This window comes from Choloepus didactylus, chromosome 10 (assembly GCF_015220235.1).
Source record: "Choloepus didactylus isolate mChoDid1 chromosome 10, mChoDid1.pri, whole genome shotgun sequence".
NCBI classification, from domain to species: Eukaryota; Metazoa; Chordata; class Mammalia; order Pilosa; family Megalonychidae; genus Choloepus; species Choloepus didactylus.
Genome location: NC_051316.1, coordinates 53,287,990 through 53,304,770, shown reverse-complemented (window position 1 = coordinate 53,304,770; position 16,781 = coordinate 53,287,990). Strand labels below are relative to the sequence as shown.

The following is a 16,781-nucleotide window of genomic DNA, read 5'->3' as shown; positions in this document are numbered from 1 at the left end:
CTCCTAGCCTATCTTCCAATTGTGTTATGGCCCATACCTTTCTTATTCCTAAGAGATTGTTTCTGTGTATATAACAGGTATGAATTTGCAAACCAATCTCTAGTGTACAAGACATATTCAATTTATTCATTTTTAACAAATCAACATAAATCCAACTCCTGCCAAACTGTGGGGAATTCAGCATCAGACCTGACTTTAATGGGGCTCCCCACCAAATTGTACACTGAAACCTGGGATCTTAGCATTTATCAAATCCCTCAGGTCCCACAGTTCTCATGACACCTACTGCTCCAGCCAACGTGGACCCCTAACTCAGGTGCTTGCCTCCCTGGCTAGCAGCAGGGAGAACTTTGCCAAGGATGCTTGTTTTTCTTCACAGGGTCTTGCTTCCCTGGGATAACACACAGTCATCCCTTCTGGGGTCTTCACCTCTCTGTGACTGCCACCAAGCACTATAAAGGAGTAAGCTGCTGTGAGTACTCCAGGCCTTCAGTATCTTTCCTGTATAAAGAAAATCTCTCTTTCTCTCCTCCCCATCCCCCCCCACCCCACTTTCTTTCCTGCCCATTAGGGACACTTGTATAATCCTTTGGCTAACCCAGGTATAGATAAATCATGGGAAGAGCAACTTTAAGCAGCTTTTGTGCTGCCATACAAAAGACCCTTAGGTGGGGAAATCATAAAGCGCTGGCTACTTGGTTGAAATTTGTAGAGGGATGGAATGGAAGGAAGAATAGAAAGATTAAGAAGAAAAAGTAACATCTCAATTAATTATCTTGCTATTCATACTGACCCCAAACATTATCAACCTCTCCTCTTGCATGGGAATCTTCTCGTGTCTAAGATTTTTTTGAAAACAAAGAAAACTCTTTTTGTATCAACCTTTTCTCTGCCAAACCAACTGCACTCCTTCCAGTTCTTCACCTCTCATTCCCTCTGGGATCTAGTATAAACTAGCTTCTCTACCTGTTAGATTCCATACTGACTTCCAATCCCCAAATTCAATGACTACTCTTAGCCCTCTTCTCTTTGACTTCTCTTTGATAGCTGACTGTATTTAAGATCCTCTCCTTTTTAAAATTCTCTTCCCCATTTGCTTTTCTAATATGACATCATTATGTTTACATCCTCTCTTGACTATGTCTTCTTTTTTTCTTCTTCAGCTTTTCTCTTTTCTTCCCAAATGAAATTCCCTGTTCTTTTCTGTCTTGAAACTGTAAAATCTCTTTATCAATCAAAGAGTCAATTAATTTTCATGGCTTTAATTCAAAATTCTTTACTGTTGACTTCCAAATCTGGATCTTCAGGCCTATTATCTCAGCATTCTTCCAGTCCCATTTTTCCATTTGCTTTATTAGCAATTCCTCTTGAATGTTTCAATCATCTCAAATTCATCATGTCTAAAACTTGAGCTTGGGATCAAATTCCCCTCACAATTTCCCTTAATGCCATCAGCATTTTCATTCTCTACAACAAAAAGTCCTGGTCTTTAAAAATTCTTCTTTCCCCTACACCTCCAGCTTACATGTAATCAGTCACCAAATCCTATGAGGCTTCATTCCAAAATCACTTACATCTGTTTCTTTTTGTTTATTCCCACTCCTTTGATTCTATTCTCAGCTCTTACCTACTCACGAATCTAACGATATGGAATTCGAGGTGATTTTTCCACTTTCAATCCTTCTCCCTTCCTCTTATGTATACCTTAGCGGCAAGTTACTTAACTTAAGCTTCAATTGCACCTTTTCCATATCTTATCCACAAATTGTTTTATATCCCCTACTTCCTGTGGGATAAATAGGATAGAAATGCCTTAGTCTGAATTTTAAAGTTCTGTTTATTCTCTAGTCATACTTCATCTTCTACTAATCTCTAACACAACTATTAGCTACATTGCTTTCCCTAGAATGTGTCTTGCTCCCTTTCCTCTATGCCTTAACTCATAATATGTTTTCTTCCTGAAATATCAGCACTGCTTATTACCTACTCGTCCATCATGTTAAGTCCTGTCTCTAGATGAAGCCTTCTAACACCACTCTCACCTTTTCCTAAATTATTTTATTTAAATTCTTCATAATTCATTCAACATTTAACCAGTAATAGGTTTATCCCAGTATGTTTTCAACATAATTAGAAGAAGAAAAATAAATAATTAGTTCAATTTTCAACATAATTAGAATTTAAAAGTCTGAGCATCTTGGACTTAGGGATATTTCATTATTTCATTCAGATCTCCTAAACACCAAAGAAGCTTTTTTTAAAAAATTGAGTTAATGGAAAATCTTTTACTAGGGGGCTGTGACTATATTGATTGCATACTATTCTTTAGGTACTAGAAATTAAAAGATGAAAGATGATTTTAAATATACTTTCTCAAACTCTTGCCAAATTAACACAATTATTTAGATGATACACAAAAGAATACAACATTTATTTCAAAGCATATTCTACCTAGTATCTCATTTTTCACATTCCAAAAAATAAAGATGGCAATAACATAGCAGCTAAAACTTATTGTGCATTTCTCATGTGTCAGGCATTGGGCTTTTCATGTATCATCTTATCTAATACTTGTAACAGCTTTATCAGAAGGTACTATTATTATCTACTTTTAACCTATGCCACATGTTTTTACATTCATGATACAAATCAGTAAGCTGAAGTACATGATTTCTACAAGTTTACACATCTAGACTTACAGCTGGGATTAGCCTCCAAGTTCCTTTACTACCAATGGTGTGAATTTTGAAATCCATTCTGAGGCCACTACCTTAGTTATTTTTTTTTTCTAGGCTTATTTGTTTTATAGTTTATAGCAAATTACTGCTTTCTCTACTTTAGGGCTTTGGTCTCAAAGATTTGTTTTAAAATTATGATATCATGTACCATCATCATCAAACTAGATTCTTTGTTTTTGTAATCTTTTGAAAGTACTATGATATATAAAATAGGTTAAAAGTTTGGATTCTGGAGACAGACTTCCCTTTTCTAATCAGGTTTCTACCTCTAACTAGCTGTCATCTTGGGCAAGTTTCTTAATCTCTCTAAGAATGAGCTCCCGTATCTACAGAATGGGAATAATTTTCATATGATTACCACAAGGATTAAATAGGATAAAACATATACAAGCACTTAGAACAATGTCTGGTGTAATAATCACTCAACAAATAATAATAATATTAATAAATAAGTTAAGAATTCATTCAGTAAAAATAATAAAAATTGATTCATTCAAAAAAGTCATTTCAATAATTTATTCAATTCAATAAATTCATTGATTCCAGTAGGATTAGTAGTTAATGTGTTCAATCATTCAAAAACATTTATTATGGGTCAATTTAAGAGGTATTGTCCTAGGAATTAGATAATAATATGAACAAAATGGTTCCACTTCTTATGAGCTTAGGGCTTAGTAGAGAGAGAATCACATGATTTAAAATAAAATTCACCATACTGCAACAATGTACTATAATTAAGACAGAAGTGAAAAATAAGGTATAAAGGAAGAAATAGTCAATTCTCAGGGAGTTTATTCATTTATTCATATATTTACTAATTATTATCTTATTGTTGATATCAGCATCATTTATTATTTATCATTATTAATTATAATCAATAACATTAAATTATTATTGAGCACCTACTATGTGCAGACACTATTCAAGTGTATCACAGTAAACAAAATAGACAAAAATCTCTACCTGGTAAGGGAAGACAGACCTTATACATACAGAGAAATAAAAGATATAGTAAGTCAAGTAATAAGTGGTATGGAGAAATACAAAGAGGGTGAGAGTATAGAGAATGTAAAAGAGAATGGGAATCTACATCAAATTTGATGAGTTCTGACAAATATTGCTTGACAGGTTTTTTAATCTTCCTTTAAGTATGATGAGTTTTTCCTTTCTCACGTTTTGCTAATAAAATTCTGAATAGAACTGATGGGCCCCAACAAACTGTTTTTCAAGGAAGTCCATGAAATTGTGCTAACCTACAATATAACCTTAAAATCGGATCGCCAGTAGCTTAACAGCATTCATGGATGTCACTGAGAAGCAGCGCAAAGCTGGGAAAACGAAAAAGGGAAAAAGACATAGAGTCAGAGAGGAGAGGGAGAAAAATAATGTAAAAGGAAGTGGTTAGTATACCGCTGACAAGCTGGCGTCACTCTACGGCTTTGACATCCTGAAGTTAACTCCTGACACGGCCCCTGACTGCCCCCTTGTGGCCGGTAATAGATCTTTCCCAGCCAACACACGATAATAAAACCGTATTTAATTTTTAAAAATGACAAAGCGACCTATACGAGTGCGCGGCACACCCCTGCCTTTTCCCTACTAAAACTGCACTTGACGCTGCTATTCTTAAAAGACAAATCCTCTAGGGGTTCCTGTAGCAAATTAGTTACAATTTGGCAATAGGCAATGCTCTGTTCTCAATAACCGGAGGAACCAGAATTTCACCCCAGGTACCAGCATCCCTACCTCTTCGTTCTGGAGATTGAGGTTAGATTCCTACCTGCGGAACTGGCAAGAATTTTCTGAAGAAACTTTGCCTCTGACTGTGAAAGGCACATACACATACTCTATCAGGCATGTAGCTCCCTCAACGCTGATTCTACATATATTGATTGCAACGACTTGACAGGCGCTAGGGACGCAGTGGGAAGCAAGAACAGACTTAGGCCCTGCCTTCATGAGGCTTGGGGGTTTGGGGGAAGAAGCTATCAAACAAGCTCAGAAATAAATGTAAATGGACCTACCACGATAAACATCATGCAGGTTGAGAGGAGGCTTCTCGGAGAAAGCGATACCTCATTAACGACCAGGCCAAAAGGGTGGGAAATGCATTCCAGGTGGTGGGAGCAACGTTTTTTTATAGCTACATTATGAATTAGCAGAAGTCCCACTTTTCACGTTTAATTTTATGAGCCTCCCCAGTGAGGAAGGCAAGAAAAATGAGTTAAATGCGGGGGCACTTCTCGCTTCCATTTGAGGAACCAAACAGCACTACTCTCAACAGCCTGTGACCAGGGACAGAGCGAGAAGCCCAGGCCCCGCCGTCGCCGCGGTCGCCGTTCTCGCGAGGCCGGCACGCGCTCAGAAGACGACGAGGTGCGCGCCCGCGCGGCTCGGTCGGGCGCGGACGCGCGACGGCGTGGGGAGGCCGTTAGGGGGCGCGGCGGGCTTGGCCCGAGGCCCAGCTATGCCGCGGCTTTTCTACTGTCTGCTGTGGCTCCTGCTGCTTGGATTCTCTCTTGAGCAGGACGACATCCGGAAGTCCAAGAAGCTATGCGGCAGGCATCTGCTGAAAGAAATAGTAAAACTCTGTGGCCAAGAGGACTGGAGCCGGTTCGGGGAGGAAACCCCCTTCACTCAGCTGATTTCTCAAGCTGCAGAGAAGGTTGCAGCTTTCCTTCCCGACGAGTTCAAAAGCCCTATTGCAATTACAACCCCTTCCCCAGTCCCGGGGACAGATCCAAATCCAGGTAAAAATCTAAATCAAAGGAACGTTTGTTCATCTATGTACGTTTCTTTTCCTAGAATCTGCTTTTCCAAATTTGTGCCTACTACGCAGGTTAAAAACAACAGCAAGCCATATATTGTCCACAGGTTTATGTAGGAATTCCCTCCTTCCCTAGTTTCCCTTATGGAGTGCCCTTGCTACCTGGCAAACTTTTTTTTTTTTTTTTTTTGTCTTTCAAAACTTAACTTTCATCCCATTTTCCCTGTGAGTCATCATTTACTCTTGGAGAGCTAATTACTCCTTCAGTTCTGTTACAGTTCCTAACACGTAGTTCTGTTTGTCCTCAGGACCCGCTGCATAATTTGCCACGCCCAGTGCAAAATGAAAATGCAAGGCTCCTCTTCAAAAAGCGGGAAAGGGTTGTGAAAGTTCTAAAATACATTTTCTTCTTTCTTCTACGTATTGTATTCGCCTCTGCTCACCAGGAGGTCGATTCGCCCATCAGAGTTCACTTAAAAAGTTGACAGAATTACACTCCACTTACAAGTTCAAAGATAAAATTATGGTGAATTTCAAGACAGCGACAACGGCGCATTAACCAAGTACAGAGTCCTTCTAAGCACTAGGACTCTGCAACTGAATACGTCTTACTCTCATAAAGCCAGCCCTACATAGCATACTATAATATAGGGACTGTCTTATGCTTGTTTTTATCCAAAATGCCTAGCAGAGTGCCTAACACATACTAGGTGCTTAATATATATTATATTTATGCTTAATGCATTTAAGCAGTCTTGTTTCAGAGCCATCAGTATCTTCCAACTAAGATTTTAAGTTTTGAGACTAACATTTTTGTCCCAAAATGGTTTGCCATTTTAGAAGAAAATCTTTTTATTTATAGGCGATGGGTAGCATAGTGTCATTGAGGTTACTGCCTTTAAAAATAATTCAGTTTATATGATTTGCACGAATCTTTTAAAAGTCAAGATTCCTAAAATTAAGGAAAGGAATAGTCTGCCGTGGCCAAGAGAAACCTTAATGTCGATGACCGCAGCAAATTAAAACAGTGCCTGGTACATTGTAGGCATACATTTAACTCTTTATAATGAATGAATGAATTAGTGGAACTTTAAAAATTGCTGCTAAAGGAATGAAAACTTTTAAAGACAGAAACAATAGAAACCATCAGACTGAATCCTGATCATGTTCTACCATCAAACATACCTACATATAAACTCATTTTGTCCTCTTACCATTGAAAAAGTGTCTCTCTTCCAATTTTTCCACTTGCACTTTAGTTCAGTGCTTCTCAGACTTTAATATACATATGAACCACCTGAAGAAACCTGTTAATATACAGATTCTGCCAACATAATGGGGCCTGAGAATTTTCATTTTTTTTCCTTTTAATTTTACCGTGGATATATAGAATTTGCCCTTTTAACCATTAATTGGTGTACACTTCAGCGGCATTAATTACATTTACAATGTTGTGCAACCATTACAACCATCTGTTACCAAAACATTTTCATCTTCCTGAATTCTGTACCTATTAAGCAATAATTCCCATTCACCTCTCTCCCCACCCCTAACAACCTCTAATCTACTTTCTGTCTCCATGAATTTGCCTCTTCTAGCTATTTCATGAGTGGAATCATACAATATTTGTCCTTTTATATCTGGCTTATTTCATTTAGCATAATGTTTTCAAGGTTCATCCATCTTGCAGTAAGTATCAGAACTTCATTCCTTTTTGTAGCTACATAATATTCATGTATGTATATACAATATTTTGTCCATCTGTTCATGAACACTTGGGCTGTTTCTACCTTTTGCCTATTGTGAGTAGTGCTGCTATGACCATTAGTATAAAAGTATTTGAGTCCCCTTTTTCACTTCTTTAGGGTACATATCTGGAGTAGAATTGCTAGGTCATATGGCAATTCTATGTTTAACTTTTTGAGGAACTACCAAACTTTTCCACAGCAGCTACACCATTTTACATTTCCACCAACAAAGACCAGGGCTCCAATTTCTACACATCCTCACCAACTCTTGTTATTCCCTGTCTTTTTTTTTTTTTTTTTTTTTTAAATAATAGCTATCCTAGTTGGTGTAAAGTGGTATCTCATTGTAGTTTTGATTTGCATTTACCTAATGACTAATGATATTGGGCATCTTTTCATGTGCTTATTGGCCATTTATATATACTCTTCGGAGAAATGTCTATTCAAGTCCTTTGTCCATTTAAAAATTGAGCTATTTGTCTTTTAGTTGTTAAGTTGTAGGATTTCTTTATATATTCTGATTATTAGACCCTTGTGATTTGCAACTCTTTTCTCCCATTTTGTAGGTTGTCTTTTCACTTTCATGATAATGCCTTTGATGCCAATTTTTTTTTTTTTTTTAATTTTGATGAAGTCCAGTTTATCTGTTTTTTTCTTTTGTTGTTTGTACCCTTGAAATCATTTCTAGGAATCCCTGGCTAAATTCAAGGTTATGAAAAATTCCCTATGTTTTCTATGTTTTCTGATTTTGTTTCTTATATGTAGGTCATTGATCCATTTTGAGTTACGTTTGTATATGGTGTGAGATAGGGATCCAACTTCATTCTTTTGCATGTAGATATCCAGTTTTCTCAACCATTTGTGGAAGAGAATATTCTTTTCCCATTGAGTGGACTTGGTACCTGTGTCAAAAATCAACTGGTAATAAATGTTTCAGTTTATTTATAGACTCTCAATTCTATTCCATTGATCTATATGCCTATCCTTATGACACTACCACACTGTTTTGACTACTGTAGCTTTATGGTAAGTGTGAAACCAGGAAGCATGAGTCCTCCAATTTTGTTCTTTTTAAAAATTATTTTGGATTTTGAGAGCTCCTTGTAGTTTCATCTGAATTTTAGTATTGGCTTTTCCATTTCTGCAATAAAGGCTGCTGGAATTTGATCAGTTTTGCATTGAATCTGTAGATTGCTTTGGGTAGTATTGATACTTTAGCAATATTAAGCTTTCCAATCCACGAACATGAGCTATCTTTCCTTTTATTTAGGTATTCTTTAAAATATTTCAGCAATGTTTTACAACTCCTTTGTTAAATTTATTTCTGGGTATTTTTTTAAATATGATATTGTAAATGGAATTGTTTTCTTACTTTCCTTTTCAGATTGTGCATTCCTGGTGTATAGAGACACACTTGATTCTTGTGTGTTGATCTCATACTCCACAACTGAGTGGAGTATTAACTTTTCCACAGATTTTTTGGGATTTTCTATATAAGAGATCATGTCATCTGTAAATAGAGATAGTTTTATTTCTTCCTTTCTAAATTGGATGCCATTTATTTTTCTTACCTAATTGGCCTGGTTAGAATGTATAATGCAGTGTTAAACAGCAGTGGTAAAAGTGGGCAACTTTGTCTTATTCCTAATCTTCAGGGGAAAACTTTCATTCTTTCACTAATTTAAATGGCAACAATTCCTTATTTTTTCCCATACCACCCATTCTCCACTTGCATTCTCCTCTCCATAGACCACCACTCCTATGTGCTTATTATGTGTAATTTTTTTTGTATATGCTTTTGTAAGTATGTATTGTTTCCTGTGCATTCTTTTTAAATATATCTAAATGGTATTTAAGATCTGTATTTTATTTTGCTCTGTGAACATTTAGTTCATGGCTTCGGACTGCTGTGTAGCACTCCTTTTTATTCTCCACATTTTGCATATTCATTCTATTGGTGATTATTTTGGTTTGCTAAAACTGATGAAATGCAATATACCAGAAATGAACTGGCTTTTAACAATGGGGATTTATTAGCTTACAAGTTTACAATTCTAAGACTTTGAAAATGTCCAAATTAAGGCATCAACAGGATGCTACATCTCTGAAGACCAGTTGACCAGCGAACTTGGGCTCCACTGTGAGACAGCAAGGCACATGGTGACATCTGCTCTTCTGGGTTTCTTTGCTTCCAGTTTCTGGCTTCTGTGTCCGTGACTTTTTCTCTAAACTTCTCTGAGCGTCACTGGGGCTTTTTCTGTGAACTCCTCTGGGTTTTCTGTGTGACCTTTATCCTCTTTTAAAAAACTCCAATAAGAGAAAGGACCCACCTTGAATGAGGTGGGTCACTTCTCATTTGAAATAACCTAATCAAAAGATCCCACCTACAATAGGTCTCCACCCACAGGAATGGATTAAAAGAACATGATCTTTTCTGGGGTACATAATAGCTTCAAACCAACACAGTGATGAACACCTAACCTTTATAGACCTTTATAGACTCCAATTCCCTGCCACCGTAAATATCCCCTTACTCACTTACGTAGCAATTGTTCTGGGATATATACCCAGGGGTGGAATTGCTGTGTCATGATGTATATGTAGGCTTGATTTGCTTAAGTTGTGCCAGATTGCTTTCCAGAATGCCTATACCAATTTGTAGTTGTACCAGCAATGCACGAGGATTTCTATGTCCTCATATCAATGCAAATAATTACCTTTATGCAGTTTTTAACTTGTACCAATGTGACAGACATGAAGTGGCATTTCATTTTTGTATTAATTTCATCTGGGTTTGAACACCTCTTTGTATGTATGCTAGCCTTTTATGTTTCATTTTCCTGAAAGTATACTGTTTGTATATTTTGCTCATTTTTGTTGGGATTTTTGTCATTCTGTAGTTGATTTGATGAAGAAAACATCTTCTTCCATTCTGCCATCTGTCTATTGGTGTTACTTGTTTAATAGAAAGCCTTAATTTTGATATAATCAGACAATAAGTGTTTTGCCTTATTGTTCATACTTTTGAGATTTTGTTTGAGACCCTTTTTTGTCCCTCTATTGTAGTTTTACTTTTCATATTAGTTCCTTAATTTTTCTGGGGCTCATTTTTGGTTCTTTTCTAGGTAGGAATAGTCTTAGTTTTCTCTACATGGGGAGCTAGTTTTTTCACCCATATCTATTAAACAATTCATTTTTCCCATTAATTTCTGGGGTTGGCTTTATTATTTATTAAATTCTTTCTGATCTTCCTATTCTGTTTAATTGGCTTAGTTGTTTGACCTTCTACCATTACTATACTGTTTTTTTGATATTATGACTCTGTAAGAAAGACAATTTTTACCTGGGAGGACAAGTTCCCATGTTTGTTTTTTTCCTCTTAAGATTGACTAAACTAATCCTGAATATTTATTCTTTCATATGTGTGGTGTGTCTGTGTGTGTGTATATACACATACATATGGATATACATATACATGAGTAAGCTTATTGAATTTCTAAAAAAATCCACCTGGAATTTTAATTTGGATGCATGGAATATAAAGATTAATTTGAGGAGAATTGGTATCTTTATTATATGAAGTTCCAACCAAAAGCATGGAATGTGTTCATACTCTATTAGAATTTTAAAGTTTTCTCTGTGGAGATTTTCTGGATTGTTAGTTGAGTTAGTGCTTAATACTTTCTTGTTTTTGTTGCTGTTGTGAGTGTTATTGTAAGTACTATTGTAAATCAAATTTTCTAAAGAGTAGTTGCTGCTTTGAGAAATACAATTGATCCCTACAGCTTGATCTTTATCCAGTAGCCATGCTGAAATATTTTAATAGTTTTAAGAGTTTCTTGATTCTTTAGTGTTTCTATCCATTAAAAATAATGGTAGTTTTATCACTTCTAAGCCTTAAACCAGTCTTTCCTTTCTTTTTTTCTTTCCTTTCCATATTAGCCAGAAACTCTAGTGCTGTTAAGGACTTAGCAGTGATGGTGGGATATCTTGTTTTGTTCCCAGTCTTAAAGGGAATGCATCTGAATTTCTCCATTATGTATAATGTTCGTAGGTTTATGCTATATAATCTTTATCAAGATAAGAAAGTTTTCTAAGAGATATTTTTAAAATCATAAATAGAGCTGAAGTTTTTAAGGCCTTTTTCATCCTTTTGGATAACATATGGTTTTTCTCTTTTATTAATTGGCTCATCAAATGTTTATTGGGTGGGTACCTGTTAATAGTCAGGTCCCATTCTAGACCCTTGGGCTATATTGCGAACAAAACCGATAAAGATCACTGGCCACATGGGACTTGCATAATTAATAAACATAATAAGTTAGTAAATATTAGAAGGTACTGGAAAAATAAAAAGTGAAACAGGATAAGGGAGATCAAGAGTACCAAGGGGTTGGAGAATGGGATATGGTATTAAATAGTGTGGTCGGGTAGGCCTTATTGAACAGGTGAGATTTGAGAAAGGAGGAAGTGAAGGGATTAGCTAAGTGAATATCTGGGGAAAATGTTTAGGCAGAGAAAACAGCAAAGCAAACGTCCTCCTTCCTGGTGTGTACAGGGAACAGCAAGGAGGCTAGTATGGCTGGAGCAGAAAGAGTGAGGGATAAGAAGTACAAGATAAGGTAAGGCTGAATGAAATTACTAAGAGGTTAAGTATAGATAGAGAAGATTATCAAGGACTGAACCCAGTGTTAAAAAGTTGGGGAGAAGAGGAAGGTAACTGGCAGGGCAGGTAAAATAGGGTCTTTTAGGCCATTTCAAAGACTTTGGCTTTTACTGTGTGACACAGGGAGTCATTACAGCTTTTTTAGCAGAGTAGTGACATAATTGACATTTTAGAGGGATCACTCTGATTACTGTGTTGAGGTTAGACTCTACGGAGGCGAGAGTGAAGCAGGGAGACCTGTTTGGGGAGAGTATTAGAGATCATAACATCTTGGACAAGGATAATGACAGTGGAAGAAGTGATAATTATATTCTGTATATATTTGGACAGGTTTAATATAAGATATGAGAGGAAAAGAGAATCGAGAATGGCTCCTCAAAGTAAGGAAAAAAAAGTGATTCCAAAATTTTTGTGTTGAACACATGGAAGGATGGGTAGAGCAGGTTTGGAGGAGACTATCAGGATTTCAGTTTTAAATATATTGAGTTTGAAAAGTTCAGGTGGCATTTTAAACATGTTGAGTTTGAGAAGTTCATGTTGAGTGTGAAACATTGAAGTTGATTAGGAAGTAGGACATATGAATCTAGGGGTAGGGAGAGAAGTCTTATTTAACTATATAAATTTGAGAGATGTAGGTATATTGATGATTTTTTTGAGCCATAAGACTGAATGAAATCACTAAGAAGTTAAGTATAGAGAAGATTATCAAGGACTGAACCCAGTGTTAAAAAGTTGGGGAGAAGAGGAAGAATTTGCAAAGGATACTGAAAAGGAGCAACTAGTCAGGTAGGAAGAACACCAAGAGTGTGGTGTCCTGGAAACCAAGTGAAGAAAGAATATCAAGAAATGTTTTTGGTAACTCAAGGAAGATGATAATTGGCTGTTGAATTTAGCCACATGGAGATCATTTGTAACCTGGATAAAAGAAGTTGTTGTGGAGGGATGGAACCAAAAGCCTTATTCAAGTGGGTTTAAGACAGATGAGAGGAAAGAAATGAAATTAGTGAAAAAAGAAAATTATGAAGGAGTTTTGCTTCAGAGGCGAGAAAAGAAACAGTTGTAGCTGGCAGGGTAAGTAGGACTAAGAGAAGTGCTTTTGTTTGTTTTTAAGTGGGAAGAATAACATACTTATTTGCTGATGGGAGTCATTCAGTAGAAGTGAAAAACTGATGATGCAGGGTATAGGGAAAGATTTGCTGGAGTGATGTCCCTGAGTAGGTAAGAGATGAGATGAGATGAGATCTAGTACGTAAGTGGAGGAGTTGGCTTTTGAGTGGATAGTTCATCTATGGAAAGAGGTAGGAAGGCAGAATATATGGTACAGATGTTAAGAGATGAATTTTAAAAAAGGTGAAGGGAGCAAATGCAAGTTCTTTTCTGATCGCTTCAATTTTCTCATGAAGTGGAAGGGAAGATTAGTTCAAAGAGGATGGGAAGCTATTAATGTGGTAAATTGTATTGATAGATTTTGGAGGTTATCCCAATGACTACCCAAGAAATTTCTTTGAATGTTGTTATGCTCAAGTTTTATGTGTCTCCATGTGCCAATTTTAGCATCTCATTTTTTTTTCTAAGAATTCATCCATTTCATCTAGATTTCTAAATGTATAAGCATCCATTATTTATAAAAAAAATGTTTTGGTCATCTGTAGTTATTTCCTTTTTTCTTGTTGTATTTTGTTCATTTTCATTTTCCTTTTTTCTTGATTAAAATCTGCCTGTAGTTCTGTATATTTTGTTAATCTTCTTGAAGAACCAAGTTTTGGTTTTCTTAAGTTTCTTTATTTTTGTTATTGTGGTTCTGTATTTCACTGATTTCTTTCCTTCTTCGCTGTGTTTCTCTGTTGCTCTTTCAAATTCATTGAGTTGAATATGCACTTTAACCTTTATTGTTTCCTGATGAGTACAGCTTGTTTCCCTTGAAAGTACAGCTTTAGTTGTGCCTCCCCATTTTGACATGTAGCTTTTAGTTAACTAGTCCCTAGTTATCTCCACTTATGAAAGTTTCCTTCTTATCGTCTGCCTGTTTTTCCCTTTAAGTCACAGAACATGGCACACTTCATAAAGAAAACCCTTTCTTCAACCTGCCAAGACAACCCAATTCTCCTTTTCCTTCAGTGTACTCAGTTGTCTTAGATGACTTATTCATTTATTTACGGGCTACTTGTTTTTTGATATACATCAAAAGTTTAATGTTCCACAGTTCCGCTGAGGTATTTATTAAATACAGAGTTATTAAAGGGTGTTGTAAGAGAACTCTTTAGCTGAAGGGACAGGGATTCACCTAAATGACCTCAAGAAAATGGAGAAGGGGAAGTTATTGTAAAAACAAATAAGGTTTAGAAATGGACCTGGAAAGGTTCTGGCAAGCCTTAGGAATTACATCACTAAAAACCACCTTCTCTCTTCCTCTATCTCTTTCTCTTTGAATGTTTGCTCCTCTCTGTATGTGTGTTACTTCATGACTTCAGCTTGCCATGATAAGCCTCGTAGAACTCTTTCACTTTTGGTTCTCATTAATTTCTCATTTTCTCATTATTTCTTGGCTATAATTTCAAAAACAACAAAACTGATTCGCTCAACTCATTATTTTCACATAGCATGGACTGTAATAGAATGGTTTCTTTGGGGTCACGTGGTATCCTCTGGTCTATTTGACTATGGCTGTAGAGTTGGAATCACATGGTTCAGGGCATGGCTGCCTAGGGGCTGACTCAACAGCAGGGGCTATAGACGAATATGTTCTTCTAGAAGGTACTGTAGCTAGGTAAGCACTATGATGGAAGTCCAACAAGCCTCCAAATAATTCTCTCTGGAGTTATTTTCTTTCCAATATAACTGCATGAGTTAGGAGATTGACCATTAACTGATGTTACTAACAGTCAGTTCATTGTACCTTGAGCATATCATCACTCCTTCATTTTTTAGTATTTCAGTGAAGAAAAAAAATAGTTTCTACAATCACTTAATTATAAAATTTGCATAAAAATCCCAGTTTAAAAATGGGCAAAGGATTTGAATAGACATTTCTGCAAAGATGATATACAAATGGTTAATAAGCACACGAAAAGATGTTCAATATCAGTAGTCATTAGGGAGAAGCAAATCAAAACCACAATGAGATACCATTTCATGCCCACTAGGATCCTTGGCTGTAATCAAAAAGTGGAGACTAACAAGTGCTGACTAGGATGTAGAGAAATTGGAGCCCTTGTACATCAAGTGTGGGAAGGTAAAATGGTGCAGACACTGTGGAAAACAGTTTGGCAGTTCCTCAAAAAGTTAAACATAAAATTATTTTATGATCCAGCAGTTATACTCCTAGCTATACATCCAAAAGAACTGAAAACATATATTCACATAAAATTTGTACATATATGTTCAGAGCAGTATTATTCATAATAGCCAAAAAGTAGAAGCAACCCAAATGCTCATCAAATGATGAATGGATAAACAAAATGTGGTATATCCTTACAATGGAATATTATTCAGACATAAAAAGGAATGAAGTACTGATACATGCTATAATGTGGATGAACCTTGAAAATATTATGCTAAGTGAAAGAAGCCAGACACAAAAGTCTACATATTATATGATTCCATTTATATGACATACAGCCAGAAAGTGGGTTAGTGGTTGCCAGGGGTTTGGGGGAGAGAGAAATCAGAGTGAGTGCTAATGGGGAGGATGTTTCTCTTTTGGGTTGATGGCAATATTCTGGAATTAGATAGTGGTAATAATTGCACAACCCTGTGAATACACTAAAACTACTGAATTGTACACTTCAAAATGCTGAGTATTGTGGTATGTGAATTATATCTCAATAAAAATGTTAATACAAAATTATGTGCAAAGGTTTCTATGCTTTTTTTTTAAATATAAAAAACTACAACTATTTTGGTTAAAAACATATATTGTTTTTGAATAACCATTCTCTCTACTCTTTATTTAAAATGTGATTTCTTATTTTTTTAAAAACTGGCTGATTTTAGTATTTTCTATTATTATGATTGAATTTTCATCTAAAGAGGATTTTAATAATGTGGGATGTTTTTCTTTGTCTCAACAGACTCTACTGCTGCCTCTCTGGAAAAAACAATAAACATTGTGGAGATGCCATCACTGCCTGAATATCAGTCTAAAAAAGCCAACTCGCCACCTGCTAATACAAGAGAATTTCCCTCATTACATGATATCAATTCATATATTCAAGAGATTGTGGAATTTCAGAAGAAAAATACAAAAAAAATTAAAACCTTAAGCAGTTTGTTTTGGGGGAATCATCCCCAAAGAAAACGCAGAGGATATTCAGAAAAGTGTTGTCTTGAAGGATGTACAAAAGGAGAACTTAGCATTGCATGCATTCCATATATTAATTTTAAAAAAGTAAAGAAGAAAATAAGACCAATTGTGACTTATACTAACAATCATAGGAATTATACTAACTTAATAAAAGCTTAATATATTTATTTTACTTTTTACTTTTTTGGTAATTGTGCTTGTAGGTTCTATACTGTGAGCAATATCTGAATGTTCTTGCAAGCACTTGACAATGTGGTGATCATAGGAATCTTAGTATTTTCTTTAGTGATCCTTATTTTTTCCCTTATTTTAAAATATATTTTTATATTTGCAGATGGTATTGGAGGCACAGACATCTAAGAATGACCTATTCTTTCTTGCCATTGTGGTAGGAACTCTCTTAAGATACATTTAAACAGATTATGGAATGTTCTGCATTCCATCTGTATAACTAATAGATTGATGCCCTTGGCTATTAGTCTCGCTCCAGTATGCCAATATATCTGTCCCACCAACTTAAAAATAACTAACCAACTACCACTTCTGGTAAGAGACCTTG

The 16,781-nt window shown here is 35.9% G+C and overlaps 1 protein-coding gene across 1 annotated transcript; it reads left to right on the top strand.

Annotated features, from left to right (window-relative positions):
- The first annotated feature begins 5,205 nt into the window (after positions 1–5,205).
- On the top strand, positions 5,206–16,381 carry INSL6 (insulin like 6). The gene is made up of 2 exons (XM_037850755.1): positions 5,206–5,488; positions 15,990–16,381. Exons 1-2 carry the CDS (start codon positions 5,206–5,208, stop codon positions 16,379–16,381), a joined length of 675 nt encoding a protein of 224 aa, XP_037706683.1.
- The last annotated feature ends 400 nt before the right edge of the window (positions 16,382–16,781 follow it).

What these genes read in the sequence shown, in the direction of transcription:
- INSL6 (XM_037850755.1), top strand. Translation starts at nt 5,206, where the DNA reads ATGCCGCGGCTTTTCTACTGTCTGCTGTGGCTCCTGCTGCTTGGATTC. An exon ending in GGGGACAGATCCAAATCCAG is followed by an intron (nt 5,489 to 15,989) that starts GTAAAAATCTAA and finishes TTGTCTCAACAG; the next exon opens with ACTCTACTGCTGCCTCTCTG.